This window comes from Trachurus trachurus (assembly GCF_905171665.1).
Source record: "Trachurus trachurus genome assembly, chromosome: 13".
Taxonomy (NCBI): Eukaryota; Metazoa; Chordata; class Actinopteri; order Carangiformes; family Carangidae; genus Trachurus; species Trachurus trachurus.
In genome coordinates this window covers 10,974,187-10,990,876 of record NC_139892.1, presented here as the reverse complement: position 1 = coordinate 10,990,876, position 16,690 = coordinate 10,974,187, and the positions used below count along the sequence as shown (strand labels likewise).

Here is a 16,690-nt window from a genome sequence, read left to right as displayed (position 1 = left end):
CACACACAGCTATCTGTGTTGGGACACAGGTCACAAAAGTTTCCACACTTTCGTCCCCATGGAAACTACAGGTGTGGGCAATTATACACATTTATAATAGAAATGGTTCTACAGACCACATATACACGTATGCACATAATTAGTGATTATTTGACCGCCTACCAATGAACTGAATTAATCAATGTTATGCTATGCAAGTTCAATGAAATATGGGTGCAACCAGTGACGGCTGGTATCAATGGGCTAGTGGGGCTAAGCCCTCCCTGCATTACACAACAAAAGATGAGGAAAAAATATTGTTGTTGTAAAGATTGTTCTAAGTCTCTAAGAACTGGCAACAATATTAAACAGTTTAAAAAAAAAACACAGGATATCTCTAAATGGGCTAATTTTAACCAGCCCCAGCTCACCGAGTCTGCTCCAGGTCTGCTCTCATTCATTTTCCGACTGTGGATGATTGACAGGTGCTATGTCCCGCCCTCGCCATTGACCGACTGTTGGGGCTAATTTCATTCAGCCCACAGGCCGATCGGTTCTGACCAATCAGCAGCCGGCTGACGCAGGGTCAGTGATTGACAGGTGCCATGTCCCGCCCCCTTGGTTTACTTGTCATTGGGGCTAATTTCATTTAGCCCAACAGCGCTGTTTTCAGACCAATGACAGGAACCGGAGGAAAAGTTGTGTTGTTGTGGTAGGGAGAAGACAGAAACAGCGGCGCTAGGCGCTAGCATCACAGGTAGCATAACTTAACTGCTCTAAACTGTCTTTGCTAACATGAACGAAGTGGAGAATCTAGTTTCTAAACTCACTGGGAGCACCAGACTTAAAGCAGAAGTAAGCGATCCGGTCGTTTTGGCTAATGCTGCGTTCCAGGCAGGCTTTTGAAACCGTAAATTACAGCTTCAAGTCACAACTTACGACTTTGTAGCGTTCCAGGCAACCCACTCATGTTTTTCCGACCTGTTTTACCGGTGAAAGTCACTATAACGGCCACTCGTAACTTCCGACCCGTGAACTCGTACCAGATCGAACTGGTATGACTTCACAGGTCGGAAAAACACGAGTTACGAGTTACCTTGAACGCACCATAACAGTCCTCGTCCCTACGTCACCACATTCACGGCGTCCCTTGGCTGCACACACAGCCCTGCATGCCGTTCTCTCTCCTCATTGGATAAAACTTGTAGGATACGATAAATGTTTTCTCCTCGGCTCAGAGCAGAGCAGAGGGACTGACAGACCCGTGTTTCGGTCCAAACACTCCATGTAAGTGATTGCTGTCGGAAGATATAACTATTTAAGACTTATATTAACACAAATATATCACTTACTTCTGCTTTAAATGACATGGCGATAACAGACCAGAAAGGCCGTCGATATGAGCTGCATATATCGTCTTTTTTTTTTTTAATTGAGCAATATCGTCGGGTGTGTGTGCGTGCGTACGTGTGTGTGTGTGTGTAGGTGTTTGTGTGCGCGAGAGAGACTGTGTGTATGTGTGAGATAACCAGGTCAATTTTTTTTTTTGGACTAGACCCTTCTACTTAATGCAGTGTGTGTTAGTGATTATTTGACCGCCTACCAATGAACTGAATTAATCAATGTTATGCTGTGCAAGTTCAATGAAATATGGGTGCAACCAAACGTCAATAAAAGTAAGAGTGTGTAATAGTAATTTGGTAAATTTATAAAGCAGAACATGAATAATATTCCACAGTATGTAACTGTGAGGTGAGCGTTAAAACTTTCTCAGACAATTAATTACAGATGCAAATAAACATGAGGACGTTTTTTAAAGGGACTACGAGGAGTTTCGGAAGCGAAGTGTTTTCACATTGTATTCCCATGACCCGCCGGGCAGCGTCCGGGAAACCGAAACCAGGAAATGCTGGGCGAGTCGAACACTAAATAATATCAAAATAACTATAAAGACAAAACAATATATTTATAGAAAATGACCCCATTAACAAGTGGGTAACGTAGATTCATCCACTTTTCTATGAGACTCTGTTATAACTAAAAGCAAACTCCTCGGGGTCTCTTTAAGTCTAATCCAGGTGTTTGCATTTGTTTAGTTTCACCAACATCGGAGCCTGGTAATAGTCTAATCCTAAAGATTAGAGCATCATTGTCCATTAATGCACAATAGAAAGAGACAATAAATATTCAGATGCCTGTGTTACATAATGTTTTGCTTGATGACTGATTAGGAATAAATTATAAATCAAAGTCATCATCAGTTTCTCTCAGCCCCACTGAAGACTTTACCATCTCTCTACTCATTGTTTTTGTTTCATAATCATAGATGATGTTGCATTTACAGATGTATTTACACATTTTTTTGCTTACTAAAAACAAATGTCTATTTAAAAAAAAGTAATTGTACATTGTAAATGAATTTGGTTGGGTATGCTGGGATGTAAGTGACAATTTAGCTTGCAACGTTACAAAAGATGTGTGAGTTTGAGACTGGATCATCATGCAAATGTGTGTCACATTGCAAAATAGAAGCTCGGGATCACATTGAGTATTTTAGAGCAGCATCTCCTTGTAGTAGGCTTCAGCTGAGTGTTTTAGTGGCCTCCTCCTTCCCTCCCCGGCTCCACAGACCACAGGAGTAGTAATCTACTCTGAAGGATGTAATGAGTGACTGCACTCACACACAGACAGACACACACAAACTCACACATAATCCATCCTACCCCCTGCCAAGACAATCTAGCAGCACCATGTCTCACACGTGAAGGGAGCAAGTCAAAATGAGGGGAGAGGGAAAACACAAACAACTCGACTGCAGCGCTCAAGAAAAACACAGAGATGTCTTTGTACAGTGACTGTCGTCGACTATAAACGCAACTCGGTGCCCTTTACAAAAAACAATACACATGTAATCCCTTTATTATTTCTGTAGAAGGATTTAAAAATTGACATTACTTACAGTTTAGTAGCGATGGTGATGCAGCTCCTGTGAAACCAGTTTCAGGTCGTGTGTTGGTAGCTGCACCACTTTTCTCTGTACTGAAATACATTTTGAATTTCTTGTCACAGTCTCCAGAGGACGGCTCAAACTGAGCGGTGGCAATGAACCCCAGCAACTTCCTGTGGCGCCACCACGAGAACGAAATGTGCAGTTTGCAGTCGTGTAATTAGGCGTCATGGCTGCAGGAGTGTCTCATTGGGTCAAGGTTTTAATCTGTAGAAGAAAGCTGGGTAACTTCGGGGCGCCGAGTGGTGCAGTGGGTCAAGTAGGCGCCCCATGTGCTGAGGCTATAGTCCTCGTGCAGGCGGCCCCGTTTGAATCCCGCATCGGACAGCCCTTTCCTACGTGTCATTCCCCCTCTGCCTACCCATTTCCTGTCTCTCTCTCTCTCTCTCTCTCTCTCTCTCAACTGTACTGTCAAAGACATGAAAAAGCCAAAAAAATATAAGAAAAGAAAGCTGGGTAACTTTAATTTACAGGCTGTTAATTACGTGATAATGTCAAGAAATTTAAAGTAATTGCGTCATATCTAGAAATAACGGGTCAATTTCATAGAAATGTTGAGAAATATAGCTAAGAAATAACGATTGACTGCGTAGAAATAGCCCAGAAATAATTGATTGTAATTGACAATTGCAAGGAAATTCTGGCCTTTCCCGAAAAAATCGAAGCATGAAAAGCATGTGTAATAATTTGCCTTTATGAAAAACATGACAGGCTATTTCTTGACATTACGACGCAATTAATTGTAATTTCTTGGTTATTTCTTGTCATTATCACGTAATTATTGAACCTTAGCATGCTAACACGCTAAAATAAGATGGTTAACATGTTGACAATTACCAAAGATTATCTATAAAAGAAGATTCTGCTTTTCATGCAGCTCTAACGATTTAAAATAGGTCACGACCTAACACAAAATACACAGCTATTGATACTTTTCCTTCGTCTTATAGACATTTCTGATATTAATTCTTCTGTTTAGATTGCACAAAGAGTATTTAGTATGATTTTAAAGGAACTGTAAATTATAGACACAAGTCCAACTGTTTTGATTCTGATAGTCTGTATAAAAATAAAACCTATAGGGCAATTCCATTACGTATTGTAGAATCTGCTTTTCTGGCCTACTTAGTCTTCTCGTTTGCTTTCCAAACATAAGACTGTCTTCTTGTGTTATTTACAAATACAAGTTATAATACAAACACTGTCCTGATTCGTTTTGGTTTTATTTTGTTTGTCTTTTGTTTGTTTTTATTTTAATGCTCCTTATTTTCACTATGTTTGGTTGTTAGTTGTTTGCTTGTCTTTTGTTAGTTTATATTTTAATGCTCTATATTCTCACTAAACGGTATTTGTTTGTGCATATAACATTGCATGCTCTTCATACCGTCTTATAAATATAAACTTTTGGGGGGGTAAAAGAAAGAAAAGAACTGCAATATAACACCTTGCTTGCAGTATCCCACAATATCTCAATACATATCTTATCACCACATTCTTGCCAATACTACACTCTCATCAACATATGTAATGTATATATGTTTTTATCCTCTGCAGCTTCCTGTGGATTTGAAGAATAAACGTCTTTAAGAGCTTGACACACACACAGACGCACTTTTCTGAACTGAAACTAAAGAGGTTTCTTGTGGCTTTTTAAGTCTTGGGGTTAAACTCATCAAGATGTGGTTTGGCATTAAGACGTAGATAAGTTGCTGAAAACGGGACGTGGCCCATGATCCATTACCTCTCTTTGTAGAATGGGGAGGGGGGCTGAACGGAGGAGGAGGAGGGGGTTTCTGTGCTACTCTAAAAGGTAAAAGATTACATTTTCTCACCGATTAAAGGATAAGGAGCTTTGGCGTAGCTCCAGGCCCCATGGGACTTTGTGTGTGTGTGTGTGTATGCGTCCTTGTTCACACCAGTCGGACACTAAAGGCAATTATAGTTTTAAGCAGCAGGTTGGAATCAATTATACATGTCGACTTCCACGAGCCCATCTGTCCGCTGTTTTTTTTTTCAGCTAAAGAAAAAAAAAATCATTAATCTACTTCAATTAAACTCCACTTAATCAAATCATCCAATTATAAGGATTAAAAAAAAAGGCAGATTTTTAAAATGACCGACGTCTTACTCTTTAATCACCGTCTAGTACTTTTTAATTGTATTAATCTTGGCGTCATGGCGTCTTAAATAGATACAGAAAGAGTCGTCAGATATAAGAAAAACTGAATAAATTAAAGTTTTAGCTCCTGTGATTTTTCTCTAGAGCAACCATGAGGATAAATTATGATGGAATACCAATTAAATATCTTGACTTAACTGAATAATCATCAAACATTCACCAGTGAATTGATACGTAGTGGAACATCCTTCAAAAAAATGTATTTATTATAATTACAGGTGGAAAAGTTTGTTGTTGTAATAGTTGACATAAACCTGACCAGAATCCCAGTGGTGGAGAAACACTTCATGAGGACGACCCCAATATTATTATTATTATTATTATTATTATAATAATAATATACGTATGAGCATGGTAGTGACACTGTAAATCCTTAATTGAACCTTTTTGTATTACACAATGTAAAAAAGAAATTACAGAATTATCAAACTGTAAATCCTAAGAGTTGATATAAAACCTGCAGTTTTTACACCACTGTAGGAAACGTATCTTCATCACATCTGAACAGTTTAAGTATCATAATTATCTGTGGGATTTATTCGTTAGAAGTCCGTCAGCAGTCATCAAGTCGTATATTATATACACAAGTCCCGTTATGTGGTTTGTAAATGTTGCCCATCTCCTGTGGTCTCGAGGGGGTCGGCTCTAGGTGATCTCTCTAAAAGCCCTCTTCTCCACATACTTCACCTTGTGTCTCCTCTTGAACCTAAGAGAGGAGGAAGAGGAGGAGAGGAGAGGGTGTTTTAAAAATCAATAACACCTTATGAGCCCCGTGCATCATCACCGTGAGCCTTTGATGAGATGTTACGTAATAAAAGAGGTCCTTACTTGGCTCGCTCTCTGGGTTCGATCAGGTTCCTCTTCTGCAGACTCTTGAACCGGTCCTTGAGGACGCTGCCCTCTGGCTGCAGAGTCGCAGCGTTACATGAGAGAGAGAGAGAGAGAGAGGGAGGGAGAGAGAGAGGGAGTGGGAGAGGGAGGGGAGACAAGTCCAGACAAATCCATGTCAGAAAATCCTCACTCTGCTCTGGGTTAAAAAAAAAAAAAAGATGCAACTCCCACCCAAATTATAAAACCTCCATTCAAACCACAAAGGCTGCTTTAAGTCGTATTCAGAGACATAATTGCAGGAGATAAAGAGAGAAGAGCCGGGAATTTTCCACTGGCAATTACATCAAATGAAATTATATCTGTCCCCAGGGGGAAAGTGGGTCGTCACAGTATTAGAGGGGGAAAAAAAAGGATAAAGCTTAGAATAAGACAATACAGAGCGCTGAAGATAATACACCGACAAAATGGACCCAAACTCATTACAGATAAAGACACCGTGTCCTCGCCCCCCTCCCTCCAACCTCCGACAAAAGGTCAGAGCGCTCGTCGTTTACAAAATGGTGACGGCGGCGAGCTACCTTGAGTCGTCGCAGAGAGCCGGCCAGCTCGTCGCTCAGCTGCACCTCCAGGTCCTGAGGCTGGAACCTGCGGTAAACACAGGAAAACAAAGGGTTAACAACACGTGGTCACGACCCTGGTGTGTTCACACACTGCCGCCTGCTGAGACATCCACAGGTAATAAAATAAAAGATTTATATCAATGCAGCTAGAACATGCATCTGCTCAGCTTGTGGTGCGACTGAAAAATGAAACTAAATAAATAAAAAAATAACTCTTTGGTTGTCCTCGGGGGAAATTTGATCAATGAGGAACACGATTTTTAGCAGATAATTGCCTGAAAACAACATGAATGGTTCCTGGCTACACACTGCAAATGTAATCATCACTATTTTAATTGAATTTTTGGTATTTTCTTCAAATTTAGAGCATCTTTGCTTCTCTCAGGTCAAATTTCACTACAACAATCACAAAACCCTGACTAAAGTCTGTGAAAATCCACCAACCAATCAAAATAGTCTTAAATTTACTTTTTTTAAATTAAAAATCCGGTATATTTTTATCTCAATTCAGTTTTTTCGAGCATAAAACTTTGTAAAAATGTGTGTATGATCAATTGTTTCATGTTTCACTGACATGTAGCCAGAGAATGGGGAAAAAAAATGAATAAATATGTGCATACAAACGGCAGAAAATGAATCCTTATGTATCGTAGAACTTGTAAATGGTCTCACTAATGTTTCTTTCAATAGCTAAAATGATACTGGGAATAAAAACATGCATTTTACTTTTGGGTTTTTTGGTTAAACTTTACCAATTTAACACAATTAATCTACTATTTACTGTATGAGTGGTAAAGAAGTAATAAAACTGTACTGTGTCTTACATCTGGGTTTTTTCAAATACTGTATGTATTGAATCTGAATTTAGGAATCGAGACACATCTTCCCAAAAGAGTTGCATTCTGGGAAACATTATCCAGTATTTTTAGACTTCAACCCTCAACTAAAAGACTAAACCTCAGGATCTCTGAGTTGCTGTTTCTGCGCTGACTTGATGAGAGTAGGTGAGCGTCGGCGTACTTGAGTTTGCCGAGGCGTCGCGGCTGGCTCTTCTGCGCCTCCTGATTGGCCTTGCGTAGTTTCTGTTTCTCCTCCGTGCGCTGCTGCTGCTGTTTGATGGTCGACTTGATGGAGCGAAGCTGGAAGAGCTGCTGCTGCCGGCCGACCCGCTGCCGGGCGGCGAGACGCTTCTGCTCCTGAGGGGGAGAAGAAGGAGGAGGAGGAAGAGGAAGAAGAGTGAGGCAGATGTTTCTGATTCATTTCTGTTTCATTTTCATACCTCTGATGTCCTGGGCCCTCATTTATCAACCGTGCGTACGCACAGATCTGTGCGTAATGAGTAGAACATTCCCACGCAATGTATGGAATTCATCAACTTGTACTTGTGCTTAAATTTACGCACGTTCCTAAGCACAACTCTGACCATGCGTACACACAAAATCTAGTGGTAGAACAGTGAAACTACAAATAGAACCCAGTGGAGGAGTCACAGTGTTCAGCAATGTCAAACTTCACACATGTTCCCTGTTTCCTAATTTAAAAAAAATCTCAATTAGTAATTTAGCAGACATTTTGAATGGTTGGTGTGACAAGCTATAAAAGTACTCAGGTAGATTTGTGTCTTTATTATATATATATATATATATATATATATATATATATATATATATATATATATATATATATATATATATATATATATATATATATATATATATATATATATATATATATATATATATATACACACACATACACTTTGATTGAAAAAAGTGTTTTTTGATTGAAGTGAAGGTTTTTTTAAAATATATATTTTTTATTGCAGAATAAAGACACAAATCTACCTTCATATAAAAGACAGCTTTTTTATTTCACAGTGATCTTTCCTCTGACCCAACAGAATTAACAGCAGTTGTTACTTTCTCCTACGCAGCATTTTTTCTTTTGTCACACCTGCAGCATTTAGTGTTCCAAACAGTATTTTTTGGTTTGATTCAACTTCTCCTACAAGTACGTCAATCTCGGTATCAGAGAAACTCCTCTTCTCCGCCCTCTTTGCCATGATATTGGTGTGGGGAAAAAAAATCCATTCACGCATTATTAAAGGGATTGTTGCTACCATATATAGTCAATTGGAGGCGTTTCTGAATGCAAATGACCCTAACCATGGTAGTTAGGAACAGGTGGGATTTATCATCACTGATTACTTACTAGTGTGCGTACGCACGTTTGATAAATACAGATTTTTTTGTACTTATACACATTCTAAATTTCATTCCTACGACAGAATTTAGAACCTTTTCTACGCACTGTTGATAAATGAGGCCCCTGGTCTTTTATAATGTCCTTGTGCTTTTTTGCTAATTTAACTTTATTTTTATTCTATTTTTATTTCTATTTTATATAAATTTTCCATTTTATTTCTAACTTTTATTGTTAAGCGCTTTGCAACTTGTTCTTAAAAGACTTTTAGATCAATGTCAAATCAAGAATATAGAAGGAAACTTTTATAATGTTGCTGTGAGTTTGCAGAGTTGAGATTAAACATTTTTCTCTTTTAAAATCACATCCAGAAACACAAACGCTGCAATTTGATGCTCCTCCAAGACAAGTTAGTAGTGCTCCATAAAGTGCTGGTTTTAAGTTTAAGTTTTGAGATCTGCTTTCTGCACAATAGATGCTCTAAAAATTACATTATTGCTTTAAAAAAATCTATTTAGCTTTGCTAAAGGGACTACAAATCCATTCAGAAACACGTCCATTATAAACTCATATCGCGATATATACCGTTACCGTGAAGGGATTCGATTTATACGGTGATATAAATGTTAGGTCATCCCCCCGAGCCCTATTTCTGATTATTCATAATTTCATCCATGAAATATAAAAATCATTTCTCAAGTCACAATCTTTAAAGAGAAATGAACAACCACAGCAGGTTTTCATGTGTTGTTTTGTCCAATTTACAGCATTAAAATCAAATTGAATTAACAGTCACAACTATTACAATTGGAAAAGTAAAGTAGATTTTCAATATTAAATAATACATTCAATAAACATCAATAGATTTGGCTTGGTCCAGTTTGAAGAGTTTGAAAACACTTCATTAGACTTTTAGATGTTGCAGCATCTTTGATATAAATGGGTGAAGTAGGAGTTTGTGTCTGTACCTTTATTTTGTCGGCTCTTTCTTTCTTCCTCTGTCTCTCCGTCTTCTTCTGTGCCAGAGAGATGGCTCCAACGGCCGCATCTTCCTCCTCCTCTCCCTCCGCTCCCTCCGCTCCCTCATTAGGAGCTGCTTCCTCTTCGTTCTCCTCCTCTACCAGACCTTCCACCTGCTCTCTCATGATCGTCTCCTGCAGAACACAAACACATGAGATGAAAGAAAACATCAAAGTTTCCACGACTTCACAGTTCTTCTCTGCCTTCGACACTCAGATCTCCGTTTATCCCAACGTCACAGACATTTGTGTGAACTTCATAAGTCTTGAGTGGTGGAGCCTCGACCTTTTTGGAGTCCAGGTGAACGATTCAAATTCAATTCAAATTCAATTCAAAACAACTTTATTAATCCCACAAGGGGCAATTCATTTTGAGCAGCAGGTTGTCGTGGTTTATATAGCCTACATGGCCCACAATAAAATTTTACCCAATTTGCTCACTAAGCCAAAAAACTGTGCTGTAGTCGCCACATCTTTTATCTTAGACCACAAAAAATCAAATAAGGTTACTATTGAGTTTGTGACAAATGTTTGTGAAGCTCCATGAAGCCGCTACTGAAATACTGCGTCAATAAAACGAGATGTAATAATAATAATAATAATAATAATAATAATAATAATAATAATAAGCCTCGCCACCACCGAGGCGGAGCGAGGAGCTGATCGTCTGATTGGCTGATGGTCTGTACCTCTGTGGCTGTGTCTTCTTTGTTAATGGCCATCTGTCGCTCTATCCTGTCCTCCTCCTTTTTTTTCTTCACCTCCACCTGGTGGGCCTCCTGCAGCAGCGCCTGGGATCAGAGAGAGAGATTACAACATGATACATAATCAATAACTAAAGCCTGGATCATAGCAAAGTCAGATGAGGCACTTTATTCACACTTGTATAGAATATGCACATCAGACGCTGGAAAACACGTCGACTTCATGCAGCAAGAAGAGGAGGTGAAGTCCTGTGGAGCCGTGTTGGTTTGTTGCAACAAGAATTGTTTTTTGTAAAGAGACACAACAAAGTGAACTGAGCACATCACCGAGAGAAAATGATGCAGAAACTGACTTTAAGATCTTAGTTATCGAGAGATATCGTGAGATTTGCTGCAAGATGTTTGTTCGTCGTTGTAAACCATTGGATGTATGATGTAAACACAGAAGAACATCTCGCAGCAAATCTGGCGAATCTTGCGCAGCCACTGGGAGCTACTGCTACAACAAGGTTAAAAACAGAGATCAAATTATATTTTTCATGTGGCGGCTTCAGGACACTTGGGTCAGTACAGACGAGCAGTATGGAGGTATCTGGATGTTTCATAGTGTGTGTTTTGGACGATTTAAAAGTGAACTCTATCTGCCGCCATTATTTAGAGTTCCAGCTGGAACTCTAAAAGCGTTTTGATGACTCTGAAAGTTCTCCAAACCCTTCCTTGGCATGATGGTGAATAGATGATTGGTGAATTATCGATTTTGGGTGAAGTATCCCTTTAAGTTTTTAAAGGTTTCAGCAGAAAAGTTGGTAAAAATGAGTCCTAATTGTTTTTAACATGAGGACAAACTGACCGACATGACACTCAGCTCGACTTAGCTGTGCATGAAAATGTACTATGATCACTGCGTCATCTCAGCGGGTTAATACACTCCCCTTTCTGTTTTACTTTTCTGTCACCTAGTAAGTAACTGGAGAGAGTGGAGTAGTTCTCAACTAGAGTTTCCAACCGGACGCGCTGGTACAGGCCGAAAATATATACAACTACTTGGGTTGGGCTTCCTTTTTTCTTTGTTTGTTCTTTTATAAAAACACATCTTCTTGCTGGTTGTACTGTGTGTTTATTGTGAAATGCACTAAAGCTGTGCCGAGGCATCAGGCATGGCGCTTTTTTCGGTTCGGGCAGCTTCTATGCTCCACTTTGTGCCGTCTCTTGTTGTGAGGCATGCGCACATCTGGGTGTTTCAGTCGGATCTCGAGAAGTCCAGTCCTAGTCAAAGTAACGCGTTTACCAAGTTGTCCAGTTAGACGGACTAAGGCCATAATTAGTTGTTTTTTTTGTGTCATGTAAACATAGCGTTTGAAAAGCTTTTTTTTTTTTTTAACCATTTAGTAAACTCGTACCCTTTAAATCAAAACATGAAGGAACAACAAAATGCACAAATATGTCTATTTTAATCATGCTTTGATTGAAACGGTTGTAAAACGATGCTGCTTCTGGCAGGTGTAGGTGCTTTACCTGGTGGGAGAAGAAGTCGGGGTTGTAGGACCCTCCGGGGGCGATCACCTCCACAGCGGGAAGCAGAGACGGCTTCTCGTTCAACTTCTCTGGACGCTGATTTAAAAAAAAACAAAGACACACCAATCACGCTACAACCTCTTCATGTACAATATAGAATACACAACATGTAAGTGACAGATAGAAAAAACAAAAACACAGATTCATTCTGACCTTGACGAGCTTCTTGCCGGTCTGTTGCAGGTACCAGGGGTCGGCCGAGTCCTTGGCTGCGCGAGACAGACAGGAAACACACAAGCGTTACACAACAAACCTCTGCTACAATATTAAAAATATATTTGTGAACTTCACTGAAGATGACTCCACAACAACAGTACAGATCAGGTGCCTTTCTGTCTAATAATAACTTGGCTTTGTTGTTTTTTTAACTGATGTAACACGGCTTGAAAACCAAAAGCTGCTGCAAAACGTGGGACTGTCTAAAACAACGACAGGATGAAATGAGATTCCTGCTGCAGGAAAAGTTGGACTCTGAGGAAGTTGACAAGTGTGTCCCAGTTTTTTTTCGCCTCTCTCCCCCTTTCAAGGTTTCAAGAAGAGAGATCATAAATAATGCGTCTCTCTCTGACTGTCCGGAAGTTTTATTTTTAACCATAAGAAGACGCAGCAGGATAAGAAACTAAACGACTAAAAGTCTTGTTCTGTCTTGACGATCTCCTTCACTTTTAAATCCAGCTGATCAGAGGGTGTGCTGCAAGGATCATTTATGTTATCATGTATACGTTTATATACAGGAATCTGGGGCTGGACACAGTTCAAATACCATTCATTTAATACTAAAAGTAATAAGTCTCTACATTAATGGGAAAATAACTTATCTGTCAAAATATATTTGCAAAACCTGCAGTCGCTCTGATGATCAACCACTGATGTCATTTCTGAAAGTTCATGCCGTTTCCCATATTCAAACTATATGAAAAATGCAGTTTAGGTTTATCTATTAGTTAAAATGATACTGAAAGTGTCAAAAACAAACAGATCTCTAGATAGATCAGTGAATGAAGTATCAATGAAGTATCTAAACCTCTGTGTTTTTACTGAGTATATGAGAATAAACTTGAATTAAAATCAAATCTATTTATCAGTAACATCCTTATTTCACATCTGGATCTTCACACAATCCCCAAACTGTTATTTCCTAATGAGTTTCCTCAGATCCCAGACGACTGTTCACACAACAGTCACCTGAGCTCCTATGTGTCGTCTTCACATTCCCATAAAGGGAATACTGGGAGCGCAAGGATGGGATCATCACTGGACACACACACACACACACACACCATCACACAATATCACACAGACACACACTGGACTCACTCTCTTGCCCCCATATGTCGTAATATTCTCTGTTTGGGTTGTTGTTGGCCTCCGTCACTGATTTCTTGGCCTTCCTGTCGACCGGCCGTCTGCTCGCCAGCTGTTTCTGTCTCCGCGGCACCACGCCTTTGGCTGCCAGCTGCTCGGCCTTCTGGGCAATGCGGCGAAGTTTCTTGGCATTTGGCTGCTGATAGGCCAACACACTGAGGGAGGGAGGGAGGGAGGGAGGGGTTGGTGGGGGGTCGGAGGAGATAGATAGTTGATTATGAAGGGCAGGAGGAAGGTGAAGGAAACGGGAAGCATGAGATGAGATGGAGGAACGTTTAGACAAGTGATGAAACCAGCAACTGACACTCAGTACGTTTACATGTAGAGCTGCAACTAACGATTTTCATTATCGATGAATCCATGGATTATTAAACGATTAATCGATTAGTTGTTTGGTCCACAAACCAAAGAGAGACTCAGTTTATTGTCATAAAGAAACCAGAAATATTCACATTTAAGAAGCTGAAATCAGGGAGTTTGGACTTTTTTTCATAAAAAAAAAAAACTACTCAAACCGGTAATTAGACTATCAAAATAGTTGAGTCCGATCAGATGCCAAAATCGAATTTTGCGCATAGCTCAATTAAGATGTGCATCTAAACGTACAGTGTGTGTGTGTGTGTTTAAACATCCTCAGATCTCAGGACACTGTTCACACAACAGTCTCCCGAGCTCCTGTGTGTTGTCTGCACATTCCCGTGAAGGAAATACTGGGAGCGCAAGGATGAGATCATCACCGGACACACACACACTAACACACAGAGCCCTCAAACATTTCAGACGATATATAAAAAAAAAATCTGAGGCTCCAATTTTTTTTTTTTTTTAAGATGTTCCACTTTTAAGTATATATTATTTATAAATTTGTTCAGACGCTGAACTTTACCATAAACAGACACAGCTGAGCTCTGGTGACCTACTTGCCAACTACTCTGATAAAAAGCAACAATTGAAAATGTATTAAAGTCACAAACAGGAAAAGATTCAGATTAAAAAGTAGCGACAGTCTGCAACTTGCAATAAATTCAAGTGATGAGATATAAATCTTTAAGCTGATGATACAATAAATGGTCACCATTACAGCAGACAATATGTTCACTAATCACTTAAATTTGGCTTTTCCTATTTAGATTTAAAGGTGCAGTACTCATAAAACTATTGGTCCAGCATTTTAAAACTACTGAGCTGCTTGTTTCACATCCTGCAGCTTGAGCATGAATCCTTCACATAACACGAGAGGACGTTAAACTATTTTGTCTGAGTGTGAATCGAGCCACAGACAGAAAATTTAAGTACTCAGGTGTGATGGTACTGACTCTTTAGGCGGAGGAACGAGGGAGTCGTGCTGCAGGATCAGATCTATCCTCAGAGGCCGTGACGCCTTCCCTTTCCTCTTCTTCCCCTCAACGGGTTCTTCTGTTTAACACAAAACACAAATTATTAGGTGACAAATACACATCTGTTTACTATAATCCTAAAATACATATAAGAATGCAACTGCTTTTTACTTGTTTTTGTTTTTTTAATTTTACAACTGTAGGTCAGAGGAAGTTTCTATTACGAATATCACACATTTACCTTTCTGTTCAGGTTTCTTTGTTGGTCCAGCATCCACAAAGAACAAACTGTCATCTGGCTTCTCAGACAGCAGACCCCTGAAACACACAGACAACACATCATGCCACATTTTAGACTTACAACTGTTTTATTCATATACTGTCTGTGCTTACAACTGAGAAAAATACACTTTCTTTTTTATTTCTTGCAAATTATTTGTTTGGGGAGATCAGCAAAGCACAAATTTCACTGTATAGTTTTAGAAGCTTCTGTGTTTTTACTCTACATATGTAAATAAACTTCTTCAATTAAAATCTGTTTCTCCAAACTTTTATTTCCTAATGCGTTTCCTCAGATCCCAGACGATTGTTCACACAACAATTTGTCTGAGCTCCATGTTGGTCTTCACATTCCCATAAAGGAAATACTGGGAGCGCAAGGATGGGATCATCACTGGACACACACACACCTTGTTTTATCCAACCAACAGTCCAATAAACACAACATTTACAATCATAGCACATCTTGGTTGGTAAAATTACTTATAATACTAATTGTCATCTGTTAATTTTCTGTCAATTGATTTTGAATTTTTATCAGCACTACACAAAGAACAAAAAGTAAAGTCACATGCCCCTCAGTTTTTTCAGCTTGTTAGGTGGACCAGTATTTTATTTAACAGATTTCATGTGGATTCAGACTCTCACTGTATGTTGACACAATGCGTTTTTGGAGGACAATAAAACAATATAGGCCATTAAACCTTGAACACGCGTGTGGTTATTCAAAGAAACTAAAGATGAAGCATTTATGGTCTTAGTTTTACCGCGTTACACCAACAAAGAACAAAAAGTAAAGTCGCATGCCCCTCAGTTTTTCAGCTTGTTGGGTGAAGCAGTATTTTATTTAACAGGTTTCATATGAATTCAGACTCACTGCATGTTGACACATTGTTTTTTGAGGGAGATTAGACGAAACCAACGTGACATCAGTTCAAATAAACTGAAAATACATGTATGATAAAGCATCTCAGGTCTTATTTTCCACATTACACCAGTTTAACACTTTATTTGTCGTGCCCCACAAAAACACACATGCTTGGTCAACTCACCCTGTGGTCCTCTCCTGGTGCCTGACGTCCTCTAAAAAGTCCTCGACGTCGTTTACGTCGCTGAATTTGTTCCAGTTTTTCTTCTTGTTCTTGTTCACGCGTTTTCTGCGGCCGCTCAGCGACTCCTCGGACTTAAAATTCAGAAAACCAGGCTGTGAAACCGCCACGCGTTTCAACCTCCTGGCGGCCGCCATGTTGGAGGACTGGGGAGGAAAAAGAAACACGTTTCCTCTTCTTCTTGTACTTGCGGCTGCAGTGAAGGCGGCGGCGCCACCTGCAGGCCAGACAGTGTAAATGTCCAACACGATTTTATTAAATAAATAGAAGTTAAAACTTTATTATTATGCAATCTTTCTTCAGCCTTATATCAATTTATATGGCAGTTATTTGTAGCTATATGAGAGTGGTGTTTTATACACAGTGTTGTATGGTGTTGGGAATAATCAAGGGTCTTTTTTTATGTTGATGTAGGTATATTTTTATTTTTATTACATAATAAGCAAAAATAAAAATAAGAGTATTGCGATGAACTGGATTACAC

The 16,690-nt window shown here is 39.3% G+C and overlaps 1 protein-coding gene across 1 annotated transcript; it reads right to left on the bottom strand.

Moving 5' to 3' along the window:
- Positions 1-5,386: 5,386 nt before the first annotated feature.
- On the bottom strand, positions 5,387-16,437 carry nop53 (NOP53 ribosome biogenesis factor). The gene is made up of 12 exons (XM_083985521.1): positions 16,150-16,437; positions 15,060-15,136; positions 14,798-14,897; positions 13,434-13,636; positions 12,270-12,325; positions 12,057-12,152; positions 10,527-10,628; positions 9,787-9,972; positions 7,637-7,812; positions 6,575-6,641; positions 5,994-6,070; positions 5,387-5,871 (listed from the first exon to the last, which is right to left on the bottom strand). The coding sequence occupies exons 1-12, from the start codon at positions 16,341-16,343 to the stop codon at positions 5,811-5,813; spliced, it is 1,395 nt and encodes a 464-aa protein (XP_083841647.1). The 5' UTR covers positions 16,344-16,437; the 3' UTR covers positions 5,387-5,810.
- Positions 16,438-16,690: the final 253 nt, after the last annotated feature.